This window comes from Electrona antarctica (genome assembly GCF_951216825.1).
Source record: "Electrona antarctica genome assembly, chromosome: 14".
In the NCBI taxonomy this organism is placed as follows: Eukaryota; Metazoa; Chordata; class Actinopteri; order Myctophiformes; family Myctophidae; genus Electrona; species Electrona antarctica.
In genome coordinates, this window is record NC_136795.1 from 9520874 (window position 1) to 9538153 (window position 17280).

The window sequence follows — 17280 nt, forward strand, 5'->3', positions numbered from 1 at the left end:
GGGTAAGGGAGAGGGGGGAGAGAGGGAGAAGGAGATTGAGAGGGGGGAGCAATGGTTGAAGAGGAGGAACAGGAGGTGGGAGAGGGAGAGGGGGATACAGACAGGGTTAATGTGAGTAGTGAGTACTGTATGTGCGCACGCCGTAAATGTTGAGATTGACTAAACACATGCTCACATCCCAGGGAATCCACACAAGGAGGCATCAAAGTCAAGCTACACAAATATTGCAATTTAGTAATTTACACACAAAAAACATTGTATACTGTACAATATACTGTAGACATGGTGAAACCTTTCATTATGTAGTTTATATTGTACATTTCAATAAGATTGAGAACTTGAATATTAAATAAATTGCCATTTGATTTTAAAGCATTCTGACTAAATGATCCCTTATGATCAATTGATATTTTTTGTTGACCTTTTGTTTCATTTACTATGCATGTAATGAGAATGCCCATGCTTGTAACTTCTGTGAATCATGACAAGCAACTCAGACGTTTTGATAAATATGATTTCTTCCTGGATCAAATTGATGCTTAATCCATATAGTCCATAGTCAGCCATTACTGAACAGTAAGTAGAAGTACACCACCACAGTTAATTATGATTCAGTCAGCTAACGTGTACAAAGCCAGAGAACATGGCGCTGTATGATGCTAGTACAGTGGTTCAGTACTGGAACAACATTATGTGCAGTCAGTAGAGTCAGAGTGAGTCAGTAGACAATACCCGAAAAGCCCACATCAGAAAAGCCCCACCAGCTCAAAGTCCCAGCTCTCGTGTGCACGGCTCACGGCCAAGCTACACCAGGCTTTTCGCGCACAAAACGCACGCGTTTACCCTAAACGCGTGTGTTGAATTTAGGTCCAGTCCTATTTAAAAAAACGCACGCGTTTAGGGTAAACGCACGAAACAAGCCTGGTGTAGCTTGGCCGTCAGAGTCACAAATATTGCAGTAGCAGTCACAGCAAGGAGAAGGGAAGGTGACGTAGTCACAGCACAGTGCAGAGAGAGAGAGAGAGGGCAACAGAAGCCTCCACAAAAATGACATATTTTTCAACTGAATAAGCGCTTGGTCACCTGACAGATTCTTTGGCTTTTTGGAAATAGGTAATTGTTGTTGAGTGATACTCATCGAAAGGGTTACTTCAAATTACCTATTGTAGCACTGTACTGTTTCGATACAGGTGGTTGAATACTGTTGCTTCCATGGAATTAGTGTTTATTTTATAGGATGTGTATGGGAATACACATTAACACATAATAGTTCAGCTGGCTTTGCATACTGCATAGGCTTTGCGTACTACACAGCAAAATCTGGACGGTAGATTTAACGTACGTGTGTGTGTGTGTGTGTGTGTGTGTGTGTTAAAGCGTTACCTGTTATGTCATGCTCATGCAGCAGAAGCAGTAGCGAGAAGAGACAGGCGGACAAGCGAAGAGAAGAAGCAGCAGGCGAACGCAGCATCCTACTACGTGTGGTGTGATGTGTCTGCACCTGAGTGTCTGTGTGTGTGTGTGCGCACACGCACGCATGTGTTCCCACCACTCACCTTTGTAGACGTTGAGTGTGATGGTGCGTACGGCGATGCGGACCATGCTTTCGGAGTGGTTGAAAAACTTAATGGCCTCGGTGTACAGGGCAAAGTCATTAGTGTGCTGTGTGTGGGAGACAGAGAGGGGGAGGGCGCCGGTGAGCACGGCATTGGTATGGCACAGCATGGCACGGCCACAAAAGACCACAGAGAGAGTGAGAGATGCTACCTACATTAGTATTCTAATTTCATATAATAATAATATCAACAATAATTATAATCAGATATTATTAGGACATGACCTAATATCCCATCTATTAAAAGCAGTATCATGCTTACGGGCATTGTTTCACATACAGAATTGCATGTCTTTGCCGTTTAGAATAATTATGGATAGTAACAGGAGAATCAATTTGATCATGTGTAGTATTTTATTTATTATTTTATTTTAAGAAAATAGAGTAGTATTAATATGGACCAATATGACAGATAATTAGTCAATAGTTAATAATAAGTAATTATTGTTGTACTGTATATTCTACACAGAACATAGTCTAGTACAGCAGCTCATGTTAGTCAATAATGTGTAGTCTGACTACAGGTATAGTAGAATTTCCTTTCAACTACTGCATATATATAATGGAAATGAGGACTAGAAGAAGTTACCTGAAAGCAGTTAGTTCAAATTTTAATTTAGCACCAAATAAGCCAGCCTATACTATATGTGTGTGTGTGTGTGGAGTATTATATTCCCCCATTTGATTTATTCTGTTGTAGTATTTGTGACAGTGAGCAAAAAGTCCAATTGGTCTTACACCTGATACATTCCCCAAAATTATGTCATGTTTTTTCATATTCTTCTTTTATATATCTGGCAAAAAGAACACACTTGACTTTATTTATGGATTGTTCATACTGTTGCCAGCAAAAATCAGCAAGTATGGCTCACTCTGCTTTTGACCGTACAACACGTGTGCCATTAATGATATACTTGTTCACACCTGTAAAAGTAGACATATATACAGGGGGACAAATTCAACAACAGCACAGCTACACAGTAAAACCCTGTTAAGAAAGTGTACAACAGTACAAAGGGAACCAAATGGAACCATTACATAAACACTTGGGATTTTACTGTGTAGTGAAAAGGTAGCAACATGGCAGTGTGTTGCTGTTGGTGAATTGGTCTCCGTCTAGCCGTCATCTCTCTCTGCGAGTCCCTGTGCCCATACTCGACTGTTCCTCATTCACACAGACCTCTAGACAATCACGGCTGAGGGTCAGAGTTTGAAAGTTCACCCAGAGGTCACGGCGAATGAAAATAGTCTGACCCTGATAACCCAAACCAAGTCCAGAATTGACCTTCCTGAACATAAGATGTGAGTTGTGTAGATCTGACAGGACCAGGATAAGCTAAAGTCATTAGCTGAATAAAAAAAGTAGTTAAAAATGGAATTGGCCTCCTGCTCAGCCCACAGGACTTTCCAGGCATGTCCATCTGAGAGGAGGCCACGGGGCAGACAGAGGACCAGGTGGATGGATTATATCTCCTCCATGCTGGCCTGGGTAGGGAATGCCTCGGGATCCCCCTGTCAAAGCTGACTAATGTGGCCAAGAAAGGGAAGTCTGGGGTGCCCTGCTGAAAGTGCTACCTCAGCGAGCCGCCTTCTGAAAAGTGGCTCAAATTAAAACGAATAGATGGATGGTGTCCGCCTCAGATTGACTAAATGGAATGTACAACATTGCATTCAGGTGAAAATCTTTAGTTTTACAAGTGGTAACTCAAAGCAACTTAAAACCTCGACATGATAATTCATTTGGGAGCAACGAAAGCAAACCATCGTGTTGTTTACACCTGTCCAGGCCTCTCAGATCTACACACACACGGGTATGGTTTTGGCTTCAGGGACAAACAATTCTACCATCTACAGTACACCAATAACTTTCCCCCAAACATACAGGCCACCGATGAAACAATACAGGTTAACAAAAATGTACGATTTTGTGTTAGTGTTCCTCCTCTGTCTAGATATAACAAATGTTTGAGAAACATACTGTATGTGTTAACACATCCGCTATGCAATCACGAGTTTATCTTTGATCATGTGAATCCCTTTTCCAAGTAAGGTAGACTAGAGAATGCCTGTGTCTGTATGAATGCTACTGAGGATGTGGGTGCCTGTTTAGTGTTGAGGGAGAGAGAAATTAAGACATCCTATAGAAGAACTAGCAAAGATGAAAATATTAAAAGAATGGAGCAACCTGTATTGCAAAACACAAGAATAATTATTAGATGGTTCATTTTAATGTCACAAAACAGTAGTTCTCTGCTCTGGCCACTGGGAACCCTGCCAACAGTACTTGCAGTACTTGCAAGGAGTGGAATCTCTATTTGCGTAAAGTCAAAGGTCTCCATTAGTTAACTGTACAATGAAACTTTACAATGAAAGTCAGCAGTGCTATGGGTACCCAGGACTAAAATTGACAACTACAAGTGAAGTGATATGTCATCCTCAAATACGATGTTCAACTTGAATGTTCTTAACATGGTCAGCTGAGGACAACAGTTGTTGCTGTTGTGCTCAGCAAACTCAACTCAATTATTTACACTCAGTAGGGAGCACTGATCTCCCTACAGAGTGTAAATAATTAAGTTTTATAACCCTCTAACATTCTTTGCCTCTCTTCATCTATCCCTTACTCATTCCCCTGAATTCCACATCCCATTTCTGCTTCCAATGCTACAATTCTGCTTCCAATGCTACACCAGAAAGATGCTGGTCAATACCGACCAACTGTAGTCAGTAAGTCTTCACTAAAAGCCACACACTTTGGCAGGTGAACTGCTTGCATTATGGCAGTATTTCACAGTAGCTGTGCTCTCTGCTCAGCTGATTTACAAGCTCTAAACTATACAAAAGGTTGTTAATCAGCTATTTTAAGTATGTTGTATGACAAATTATATAGGGTTTAAGTGGTCAATTATATAAGTTTTGAGTGACATCACAAGTTCCTGTGAAAGGCTGTAGTCTTTTTTACACTTTTCCCCCCGTCCAAATCGCTCCAGGCTCCACCCCTTCCTGGCCTCACCTCGTTGTAGAAGAAGTGCACTGTGTGGTTGTTGAGTTTGAGTGACAGGGTCTTGAGGAAGGAGATGTAGTAGGCCATGATCTCCTCGTCTGAGAAGTCAAACTTATGGACAATGATGGAGTTAACGTGGTTGTTGGACAGGAGGTAATCTGAAAAGAGAAGAGAATTTTCTTGTTTTGTCCATCATCAGAAAGTTTTTGGTTTTCAAACACGCACATATGTACATCGTATATAGTATGTATCTGTACATGTAAACTCAAGCTGGTTGTGGCAAATTTGATAAGAAATGTTGACCAACTCAACAGAGGCAGTCAGTTGGTACGAGGAAGATAAGGAAGGGGAGGCTTTAGATATAATACATTGCAATCAATGTCTACCAACCAGAGTGGTGTACACTGAAGCCACTTAGGACAATCTACCACATTGGATAGATGTTCATTTCGGACACTGTCAACTAAGGACGTGGCGGTTTTTGGTTCAAACGGTACAATCCAGTTTCATCTAGTAAACCGGATTAATTTATTTAAACCGACCGAACAGTTTTTTTATGTTTACCGACGGAAGCGGTCGCAGCGTGCCGCTCGCAAGCTTGACTGCTGCTAGTGTCAACACATAATCGGAAGAATCAAATGTTCGTTCCTACAACCCACTGATTATTCCACCATCAAATGTTCGTTCCTACAACCCACTGATTATTCCACCATGAAACATGTGAGTGTGTGAATGTGAGTGACTTACAGAGGGAGGTCTCATGGCTGATATTCTCAAACAGAATGTTGAGGGTCTGGAGGAGCTGAACACAGACGTAGCGACCAGACTTCTGACGCAGGATGTTCAGGAAGAAAGCGAACATGTTCTTCTCTAGGAAGAAGCTAGTGCACACGCACGCACACACACACACACACACACACCCACACACCCACACACACACACACACACGAGAAGAGAAAGACAACAGACGACATGAGAGTTAACATCGTCTAGGAATTTAATAATATTTGCATTATATTCTCTTTAACACTATTCACTGGAAGATATCTGAAGGTGGCGACTAAAAATACCATGTGAAGAAAAAACACCAACCAGATTAATGGTGGAGGTCCGAGGGTTTCTCTTTATGATATTTTTATCTCTTATTTTTTGTATGTATTCAGAGAAGGAGGAAGACCCCCAGGCTGGACTTGAAAACATGAATATGAAGTTGCAATTAACAAACAAATAAAACAATGAGACAGCATGATGTCATCGGAAAGCTGCGACTGTAAACGACAGTTTGATTTAAAATAAGTCTAATAACAATACTACTCGTTTTCAGCACTATCATAGTCGTTTCTCACGTTCTATTCCACTCATTAACTAATCCACTATCCATGCTAGAAAAGTGCAGTCACTCGGTGTATAAAGCACTCAAATAATTGATGTGATGTGTATACAGGTATACATGTGCACTGGCATTAAAGAGCAGTTCATTTAAGTAAACCTTATCCTCATAACGGAAGAAAAGGTTACTTTAAACATAAATGAATATAGAGCTATAATAATATATAGAGGTCAAGTGTTGATCAGATACATGCACCAGTACTAATGGGTAGGTGATAGATTAAACGCATCAGTGTCATTTTAGATTTTTGCATTGGCTTTTTAAAAAAAAGCAGATATACAAGCTCAAAGAGCGTCACTACGTGCCGTGCTGCGAGCTTGTACATCTGCCATTTTTTTTAGGGAAAAAAAAGGAAAATCTGGAAAGTGTGAGAACTACTGATTTAGAAGGCGTTTGTAGAATCCCCCTCAGATCTTAATGGGTTAACGACGTTAACGAGCAGCAGATCTTACTCAAACACAGAGCTGTCATTCTGGTCCCCCCAGATCAGGATCTCTGTGATGGAACGAATAGTCTCCACCAGCAGGTTCCTGTTGTGTTCCGTCACCGTAGTGTTCTTAGTCAGGACGTGGTACATATACCTGGTGGTTCCGAGACAAATTAGTGGGAAAACAAAAGGAGATCAATTACTGTGGAGACAAATACACAGTAAAACCAAGGTGTTGGCGAAAGGGCCTTTCTGTGTGGAGTTTGCATGTTCTCCCCGTGTCCCCTAGGGTAGGTACCCTCACAAAAAACATGCAGTAATCCTGGTCTCTAAACTGCCTCCCCCTGGCCAGCCGGGGCGCCTGATGGAGGGGAAAGGAACTGGTTGGAATAACGTGTTCTTTCCACGCGCTACGTCCAACCAGGGAAACTCCCCCCTGTCAGGTGTAAAGGAGCAACTTGGACACTCAGGCATGAAGGAAGCATGAGTTCAAGTCCGTTGCTCTCCCCATGTCCCCCATATATGGGGACTAGGTTGGCGAAGGGTGTGTAGAGCCCAGGATCACATTAGATAATTGACACAGGGGTGAAAAATGGGTTACAAAATCGTGGGATAAAAAATTAAAAAAACAATAACAAGGTGTTCATCAGTTCATGTATACATAAGTACAGTACGATTTGTTCGTATTTATGGAGGAACTGCATGTCACAACGATGTTACATAAGGAGCTGACAAATTAGTAAATGTGTCATGAAGTCATCTTGAGCTGTGCTTATGGTGACAAAAACTCAAGTGACACACATGTCACATAGGCTATAGCTTTTCTAGTAGACCTAGAATGGAGGATATCATATCCCATACGTTTGCTGTGTATGTAATGTATATATATCACTGAATCTATAGGGCTTGTAGACACAGTGTTACTACTACTAAACAGGTCACCCAGTGTGTATTACACGCCCCTGTGCTGTAACACCTGCTGCAATAAGACAACCCAACACCAACAGGCAACTATATAGCGTTATTTAGCTACGATGACATCCTAACAGTCCACCTAAAACGAAAAGAAAGATAAACATGAATTACTAATTACTAATACACAACGCAAGATGGGTCAACGTTTGGATGGATCAACATCCTAACATCATCAACATCATGGCTAACGGTAGCTTAGCTAAAGTAACCGTGATGGCTGTGTGCAGTGTTCCCTACTTCAAATGATCCAAGGAATGGATGTTCTTGGTTCTGCCCTGTCCTCCGACCCAGCTCCGTGACCGGCCGAACATGGCTGCTGTTGTTGGTTGGACCGCGGTCGACGATCCTTCTGTGTCGGGTTGTTGTTGCTTGTTGTTGTTGTTATTTGGCTACCGTTAGTATTGTGTTGTGGTTGGCTCCATTAGCTGCTGCTGCTGCCCGACCTCCTCTACAGAACGCTAGCAGCTAGCCAACAGAAACAAGACGTCCCACGTATATAATGTTTTACCAGCAGATGGCAACCGCGAGAGCATGAAAAAAATATATTGTAGGCTAGTAACACTGAAACTTGTGGAGGAGCCGATGCCTAGGAGCCTGCATGGTGAGGTCGGTGAAACCACCACTATTAATATTATATTATGTTCAATGTGTATATATGTACCTATGTCACTGACACTGTATAATAAATAATGAGTTATGTGTGTAAACTAGTAAGGTAAAGTCGGTGACAGTGAAAGTGGCCCCATCTTTGGTGTTCAAGACAGAGTTACGACATTGAGGGGGCAGAAGAAAACAGCCTGGTCACGTGGTTCATGTACTCGCGCGAGCCCATAGACTCCAATGCATTCCGTAAACTTCCGGTTGTCCCCTTTTGAAGGGACAAATGCATAGAGTATATAAAGGGACAAATGGGGACAAAGCAGCCAGACACTCTTGCAAAGCTTAGAGTATATTTTAAAAAGGACAAACCCCAAAGTCTATGTAGAAGAGACTGGCCCCATGAAGTGAACGGAGTTGTCGTAACTCTGTCTTACTCTATGGCTCTGATTGGGCCATAGACTGTAAAAGAATTGGGCCCATAGAGTGGTGAGATGTTTGGGACTTGTAGTTGGTTCGCTACGACATGGCCTAGCGCCGCATACGGCCACATACAAAGGAAAAACTACAACTCTGCCTTCGTCGTCGTCCGATGGTGACGATTAAAGTTTGCGACGTTTTCTCCGGGGAGGGAGGGACCCAGAGACATTGACGTCCAGGACTGACGAATCACAACACAGGACGCAGGTGACGTCTCTGGACCAGCCAACCAGACGGCGAGGCTGTGACGATGACACGTTTCGTTGTCGGTCGGACTGTTTTGATGCTGTTTGGGAAAACATTAGCAGCGCAATAACATAAGAGAGCATTAATAATACCAACGGGTTCCCCTTTCTGATTATACATGGTGATTTTACACAAGTCGTCAACTGCGGATGTCTGTCTGAAGAGTGAAACGGGTCTGGTTGTTGAAGTCATCGTAGTGCGGTTTTACTTAGCCTCTGCTTGCTACTACTGTTTTTAGCCCCATGTTGCAGATTGATGATCCGCAACCTTAATAGGAACAATGTCAAGAATACATGGAGCCAGCAGTACGACATTTTGATCATACCCCTCTATATTTATAGCAATGAACGAGACGACGCGGCCGTCGGAGTGTAGCGGATCTGCTGTCGTGGTGTTGTGGACCACACGGATGAGCTGAGATTTCACAGCTGGGAAGTTCAGAACTTGTGGAACTGTCTGCGGCTCAATAACTCGAGCCGACATGGACACCTCGTTAGCACCGTGAACCAAGTGACACACACACACACGGTTGTCTTTTCTATGACACACTCCATTCATGCTCGGCTAGATTCAGTGGAATCGCTCTTCGACGAACTCCCATATATGTTTTATCTGGGCCTGTTTTTTGTGAACGTCCTCATCCTCTACTATGCCTTTCTGATGGAGTACATCGTCCTGAATGTGGGTATAGTGTTCCTGCCCGAGGACATGGACCAGGCGCTGGTGGACCTAGGGGTGCTGTCCGACCCGGCCTCTGTGCCCTACGACACGGACACGGAACTGGATGTCTTTGAGGGCTACATGGAGTGACGGGGCACAGGATTCAGGACCAGGAGGAGGTGATGATGATGATGATGCAGAGGCCTGAAGTGACCTCCTCCTCCAGTGTGGTGACGATAAGACTAAAGACTGTCTTTAGTGTCTTAAATCAGATGCTGTTGCTGCCTTTTGACTGCACAGACCCCTGTGTGAAAAAGTAAGCCATCAACTCTCTGGGACAAATTATACATAATTGTGTTGTGCATCAAGCATTAAACTATTTAATAGGGAAACTTTGCCATATTTAAGACGAGCCGAATCCAACAGTGAAATCTCACCTTTCCCTAGCCCCTTTCGGGACCCTTGGTTACCTTTTCTGTATTTGGGAGGTCGTCCCAAAAACTGAAAAGGTAACCAAGGGTCCCGATTCCCGAAAGGGGCTAACCTTTCCCCAAAGCAACTGGGTTTCTTTTCACTGCAGGCCCATGTAAAATAATAAACACTTATAAGCTCCAACTCTCTGTTTGCCCTTCACTGACAGAGTGGCTTTAGTTGTGTGATTGGAGATTTGAAAAAAAGAGATACGTAATCTGCCACAATTGCCACTATTCATGAAGTCAAGTAAAACTGCAAGAAATGTTTGTTTGTTCATGACCCACCCTAATGACCTTTGCCATGTTTTCACACAGGTTGTCCCGTCTCAAAAGCAGGTCGTCCCAAAGAAACCGATGGCCATAAGGACAGCCTATTCTCTGGTGTGAAGGTTGTTTACCTAACCCTGCATAAGCTGTCATTCAATTTGTTGCCAATCTAATAACAATAGAGTCTAGAGATGGGTTTAACGTAAACATTGTATGGTGGCTGCGGAGAGGGGGAACACTGCATCTCACCAGAGATGTGAGGTGTTCCACGCTAGCCACCTTGCTGGCAGTTGTGGTCGGTGGCTGTCCGTTACTTTGTCTACCAAACCTGCAGAGTTCAGATTGTGAAATACCATGAATCATTTTTTTATGTCAAATACCACTGTGATGGATGGTAGTTGGCAGCACATGTGTGCGATTTGACACATGAACTTCATGGTCATACATACAGTATGTACTACTACATTAAACAGTATGTCTGCATCAGGGATAGAGATAGCCTCAGGAGCCTTGCTGGGCACTCCGAGCCTGGATCCAATATGGGAAGAACAGACTGTCACTGGACACATGATAAAATTAAGACAACGGCACAATGCCGGATTTTTTTAAATGCTCGGCTCTACCATGGCGCTCCCGTGAGCAATTTAAGCCCTTGCAATGATTGCTGTGGTGTTGAATTCACTGCAGAAAACGAATGAAGAAAGTCTCAATAGTCATTTCTTAAATGCCTTCTGGCCACCCACCCAACACCATTTGATTCTCTCAATCATGTGTACACATTTTACTACCGTAAACTGCTAACAAAATGCAAACTGCATCAGTCAGACGTCTGTATATGACCTGCTTATCAATGGACAACCTTGAAAGTGGAAAGATGCTGTAATGTAATGTTAACACAGGCACTTCTTAGGTAGCCCCAAATATTTGCCATATTCAGTGTGCTTTCTTTTATTTTTATTTTACATAAACATAATTTCACTTACAGGTGTGTGTAAGCCACAGACTTGTGATTTTGTTTGGGTGCTTTATATATTCTTTATATGTGAGGATTATTCTTTTTTCTTTGGTGGAATGTTGTGTGAATTACTTTCAATTAGAATTTTCAATTTATTTTCTTCTCCCCTGAATCTCAATTTATATGAAGATATATTGTTGGCAAAAACACGTGACTTGGTTATATAGGTTGTATGCAGAATCAGGTATAGAATTAATTTGCCTACTTGGTTAAGGTGGCCAGGTCCAGGCATGCAATAAGTGGTCCAGTACTGCCAGGTATTATTAGCTTGATTGTTATAATTGGACAGTTGAGTAAACTTGAAATTTAACAGACATTTGCAGGCCTCTCAACTCTAGTCTGAAGCCCCAGAAACATACTTTCAAGTACTGTAATGTACATTTGGAGTGAACTTTACTTTGATTTGCCAATTTTGCCAGACTCATACCTTACACTTAGAAAGGAAATGTATGTGTAACAAAATGTACAGATAAATGCTACAAAGGAGAAAAAAAGCTAAATATTTGTACAAGCATGTTTCATATTATAATCTGAACATGTTTTGGTCCAGAATGTCTGAACCTGTCCTGAATGCTGTTCCTCCGCAAACATGGTTCTGTTTAATCTCAGCCTTCAGTAAAAAAAAAAATGTTGCTCAGTTCAAAATTATACCCCAGAAAAAACGTAGAAACTGAGCATGGTTGATGTAATTTGGCAAATTGTGCTAATCACGTACTGTACATGTATTGATTTGACACACACACACAGATTAACTTATCTGACTTTAGTAGAAACCTTTTATGCTGCAACTTACACCATTTTAAAAAGGGAATGTAAAAAGGATTGTAATTGTAAACTAGATAAATCATTAACGGTGTAAATATTTGCCATAGGTGGATCAAGTTTTAGGTATAAGCCTAAGACTGTTCCATCTGTGATGTAAATGGCAGTATTTTTTCAAGTGGGTTGATACACACTGGGTCATGCCAAGATTACACTTCTGGACAATCCTTGTTTTGTAAGAAAACTGTTCTGCGGTTGGTCGGTGGACTATGCCTTTATGCTGTTATTGCTAGTTTCCTGCAAATCGCTTGATTTTTCAGTGGCGGAGGTCTGTCTGTGTAGAAGATCGTCTGTGGACTGGTATCTTTGTGGTCAGGGTGGGAAATTACAACCAGCCAAAGCACTGTGGCTGTGTGTACAAATAGATAATGTCCTTTTGCACACCTATTTTCTCTGGACGGGTGCGTAGGACAGAAACCGATGACCGTTAATAGAGAGTAGTGCTGCACACTTTACATACAATTGTAGTAATGCAACCAAACTTCATGATGAAGATTGGTTGACGGAAATGTTGCATAAACCACTTTCTGCCTGGCATCCCTGTTTTGGAGATGTACTGTAGGTGAAATAATGCCACAAATAACCCTATAATTATTTTACTTTTTAGACGTAAAGAGTTAGAGTTTTTTAGGCATTTCTCATACAAGTGTAAGTGGTTAATACACTTGTAAGCGAATACAGGGTGCAGGACTATTCTCTTTAAACGGTCGGCCCTTAGTGCCATATCGGCTAAGTTGTCACCTTGTGTAGTTTTGATTTATAAAAGTCATACTTGACTGGTTGATAATACAAATTGGATGACGATGTTCTATTTTATATGTTAAACTTCGGCCTGGCTGGGGATTAAATTGTCAAGCTTCTACCCTGATCACTGTCGTGGACATAAAGCCTGGTCCATGCTGGAGCACCTCCACTGCAACTTTCCTTGCCTCGTGGAAATGCACACGTTATAATAAGCTAAGAAAGTTGTATTTTCTGAAGTGTACTGTATTAAACGAGTGAATGCAAGCATGTAGGACTCGTTTGTCTTTATTTAAATTACCAGTTAGTAATTTCTAAATATTCTAACTTTAAACCTGCTTTGTTCTGTAATTCATTATTTTGTCCACAAGAGAGAGCTAGTAGCCTACTACAACAACCAGTACAGGAACTGGATGTCCTAAAATGTACTCAAAACTGCTGTTTTGAGAACATTTCCAATAATCTGTAAGGGCAGATATGATTGTGGATCAGTAACAGGACAATAACTCAATCAAAAAACACAGCATGTCACGTTCAAGGCTAACATGTTTTTTTTTTAAACGGCACGATCAAAATTGTCCTCATTCTACATACTTGGAATACAAATGAGTGGGGGACTCATTTGTATTACAAGTAAAATGCATAAAAAGTGATTTAAAAACATATATATATATTTTGAGCCAGGATAGAAGAAAACAGTTCATCGAAGTTGGAAGCACTATAGTGTTTAGGTCATCCACTGGGGAAGTGAATGGGGTAACCCGTGAAAGTAAGGAAGGGAGTCAAAGAGCACAGGGTGCGTACTAAAACTACTGTAAATTGTAGCTAGTCATTAAAAAATGTACTTTTTCAACCTCATGCCAAGAGTTGTCAACCTTTTAAAATCCTAATGTACCATTGAATGATAGTCAATAATGTTTCTGCTATATTAAAAAAAAGTATGTATGTATAATTTCAGAACAAAATCCAGCTAGAAATGGAGCAGGTGTGCAGTCACCCCTAAAATAGTGCACATCAATACATGAAAGCCCAATTCATACTTCACTGTATACGCCTCATGCGCAGAAGAGATCAGATATTTTTGGTGTGCAACAGGCCGCAACAGGCCAGCAAGCATGAGGCACAATGCAAATATTTGATCATTTTACTGAGGGACACCACAATTACTGTAACACATGGCACCAAGTGCATCATAATGACTACACATACAGTGGAACTGATATAATTACTAGCAAATATAGCTGAAAGCAGCGATAACAGGGGCCAAGCAATAAGAATAGAAAATCACACCTGTGTGAAGTGAGTGGTGCAACTCTGTGTGGTGGTCCCCGGAAGTTCCAGACCCACAGGACCACGGCCAGGGTGCTGGCCCGGTTCCGGCGAGCCGCCCCACGGCCGAAACGGTAGAGAAATGAGTTACCATGTGGGGGTCTCCGGGGAGTCCCGGAACATCCAGACCCCCAGGAATGCGCCCATGGGGCTGGGCCGGTTCCGGCGAGCCGCCCCACGTCCGAAACGGTTGAGAAATGACAGTTACCGTGTGGGGGTCCCTCTACTGTACCCTCTACTGTACTGTACTGTCACACCCGAAATCATCATATATACAGTTAATATGTGCGTGTGTGTGTGTTTGTGTGTGTGTTAGGTTGCACACAGGTGGTGAAAAACAACCATGCTGTTTTCGTGCTCAGGCCCAGCCAGCCAGCCAGCCACCCACACACATAGTTCCGTAAAATAAAACTATGCAATACACACAATAAGCAACTATAACACTCCACAATCATAATCCATGGAAACCCTCCATGCACAGCCTGGCCTGGGACCTCCTCGAACCTAAAACTTAGCTCACCTCTGAACAAAGTTAGGTTCACATCATACCATTGTGACACTGCATTCAACTGAAATCCTGGCATGCCCTTCATTAATCACTCATGTATTTGTTGTTCCCGTGAGGAGCATGTAACATTTATTTGATATCTAATAAATCAAATCAAATAACTTGTAGTGTTCCTTTGTTACATTTTACTTTCTCATCAACAGAGAATACCTGATCACCTTAATGGAAACCATACCATGCCAAACCAAACAAATTGTTTAGCTGGTAGAACTTGATCTCCTCCTTCTGTCATCAAGCAACATCAAGCAAGTCCTTTGAAAAGCCAGCAATCTCTAGAATAGCCATATGATATACAGTATAATACTCACCTTTGCAGCTTTTAAAGTGGCCCTTTTGTGATGGAAGTAGTTTGATTTGTGGGACTGAAAGTGTGGGCATTAGTGTAACATTTCTACAGTATATAGAATAGAATGCAAGTAATGTACATTACAATAAAGTTAAATTAAATTCCTAGTGTCTGATTATTCGCCATGAAATTCACCATGAAATCTGTAATTCCAGTACACTATTGAATGAAAATAACTGTTCTGACACTAACAAATTCACTTAAAACTCACTCTTATTTTTTAGATCAATTTATTAGCCAGAATACAGTGATCGAGTAACAAAAATAGGAAAACAAGGCTAACATGGTAATAATAACTGAGGCCTCTTATTGGTAGCCCCACTGTGGTGTTGCAGAGGTCATCATCTGGGGTGAGATGGTATTCAGAATGAAGATGCGTTTGGGGTCCCAGATGCAATTCTCTTCCAAACCGCTTTCCACCATGCCACAATCGGGGGGCACCCAGGCCGTGTCATAACCGTAGTCATGCCAGGTGTGCTGCATCGGATGGCCTTGTTTATTGATGGCAATCACTTTGCCCACATTGACTCGCACCGCAAAGACAACACGCTGGGACTCATGGAGAGCAAGGGGGTATCGGCTGGCTTTCTCCAGGTCCCGGCTGAGGTACACCCCACGGCCCAGCATCCCGTCCCTAGACTGGGTGAAGCCGTGGGCCTTGATGGAATTTTCATTTTGCTTGTATGTTCCATGGTACATGATATAGGTTCTACCAGATGTTGGAGCTGAACCACTGAAGCGTTCTACTCCAGGTGGGAGAGTGAAGTCAGCCTCAGCCCATTTGAACATAGGCCTACTCATGTTGGTGTCACTGTCAAAACAGAGATACTATTAGTAGGTGTATAAAATGAGCTGAAGTGAAATGCATACAAAATAAGAATCTTTGTGTGGAATAAAAAATAATGCATAAATGGCCTCTGCACAAGCAAACTAAATTCATGTGGCTTTTATATTTTTCCAATCCTCGTTCCAGTTTTTACTCCTTTATTCACGTGATGTGTGAAAAAAAAACATGTTTTAAAAGTTGTATAGATTAGATCTAATTTTAAAGTCAAGTTATACTGACTGACGCAAATAAATATCAAACAACTGAAACTAGTTTTTATTCTTATTTGTTTAAAAATACTGATTATATTTTAAACAATTACAAAAAAATCTGTTCCAATGTAGGCTAAAATCATTCACTTACCTCCTAAAGTTGGACTACGTCTACGTCGGTATGCAGGCTGACAATAGAGGTTTTCCTGATAGTGTAACTTGCCTGGCTTTATACAGTAGTGTCCCTGAGCTGGGCGAGGCCTCATGGAAAGAGGTGACCAATGTGCAAGAAGGCATAAACCTTTATGTTTCGTTTCACTTTTACGTTTCGTTTCACCTTTCCATTCATAAGAAGTCAGTGGGCGGGGTCAACTGTATTCTCAGAAGCTACCCATGTGAATTACTGACTGCATGAATCAGGAAAAGAAAACACCCTGAGGATCACTAGAATCTGAATAATTTGACAGAAGTGTTATATGTTCTAAAACCTCTATTAAATGTGGTGACTACTGGTCATTCAGTACTCAGAGCAAACAGAGGGTCTCACAACAACTTTTATTATGTTTATTTTGAAGTGTATTAAACACAGATATTTGCACAAGCTACAATATGGCCAGAAGATAATGCGAGTCTCACCATCGATAGCAAGGAGACAAAGCAGGAGTATGAATGTGATAAAAAAATGATGTGATGTAAACACATACAGAGTGATTGTGTGTCAAAGATCATGTACAGATGGGGCTGTGGGTCAGGACCTGTACATATTCCATCACAAAGGAAGTGGTATTCTATGAAGGACAGCATCAACAAGTGTGCGTGCGTGCGTGCGTGCGCGTGCGTGCAAGTGTGTCAGGAGGAGTTTGGTGGAGTGAACCGTGAACGCTATCAAACATCAGTGATACGGGCAGTGTTTTCTGAGGAGAGAGGGGAACTCCAACAGAGACAGCAAGCCAGGAGTGCAAGATAGAGGTTTGACTAATAAGAGGAAATATAGCTGAAAGCAGTGCTAAGACTGGGTCAAGCCCTAAAAGCCCCTCTCTTCACAGTGTCTCCTCTTTAAACAGCTGGTTGGAGACTGGAGATGACGTCACATTGTTGGCTTTTATGCTGATTGGCTGAAGGGGTCGTCTGTCATCGCTGTACTCCCGCAGCCAACCATGCATTAGCAGGGTCGAGACTCCACACAAATTAATGGAAATGCGATTTCAAGGGGGAGTGGTTAATTAACTATAGTCTACGAAAATCTTTGACGTCGCTTTTTTGACGTAAAAAAAAGTGGATAGCACA

General features: G+C 41.9%; 2 protein-coding genes and 1 long non-coding RNA gene across 9 annotated transcripts in view; 1 reads left to right on the plus strand and 2 right to left on the minus strand.

The window, feature by feature from the left end:
• Positions 1-8124, minus strand: part of clec16a (C-type lectin domain containing 16A) — a 57645-nt gene extending 49521 nt beyond the window's left edge. For 6 of the 7 annotated variants that reach the window (XR_013791621.1, XR_013791622.1, XM_079521423.1 and 3 more), the window contains exons 1-5: positions 7649-8124; positions 6462-6590; positions 5367-5500; positions 4629-4777; positions 1557-1662 (exon numbers count right to left, since the gene is read on the minus strand). Coding sequence is in view for 5 of the 7 variants with exons in the window: in XM_079521423.1 (XP_079377549.1) it covers positions 1557-1662; positions 4629-4777; positions 5367-5500; positions 6462-6590; positions 7649-7722 (592 nt within the window). In the remaining 2 variants the exon portion in view is untranslated. The remainder of the gene's footprint in view (positions 1-1556; positions 1663-4628; positions 4778-5366; positions 5501-6461; positions 6591-7648) is intronic. The other variant, XM_079521421.1, reaches the window with a different exon arrangement.
• Positions 8125-8722: 598 nt separating this feature from the next.
• dexi (Dexi homolog (mouse)) lies at positions 8723-11602 on the plus strand. Its single transcript, XM_079520028.1, has 2 exons — positions 8723-9710; positions 10183-11602. Exon 1 carries the CDS (start codon positions 9275-9277, stop codon positions 9542-9544), a length of 270 nt encoding a protein of 89 aa, XP_079376154.1. The 5' UTR covers positions 8723-9274; the 3' UTR covers positions 9545-9710; positions 10183-11602.
• A 4015-nt stretch (positions 11603-15617) lies between these two features.
• Positions 15618-16281, minus strand: LOC306936591. The gene is made up of 2 exons (XR_013791512.1): positions 16145-16281; positions 15618-15766 (listed from the first exon to the last, which is right to left on the minus strand). It is a non-coding gene; the product is annotated as an uncharacterized lncRNA (long non-coding RNA).
• Positions 16282-17280: the final 999 nt, after the last annotated feature.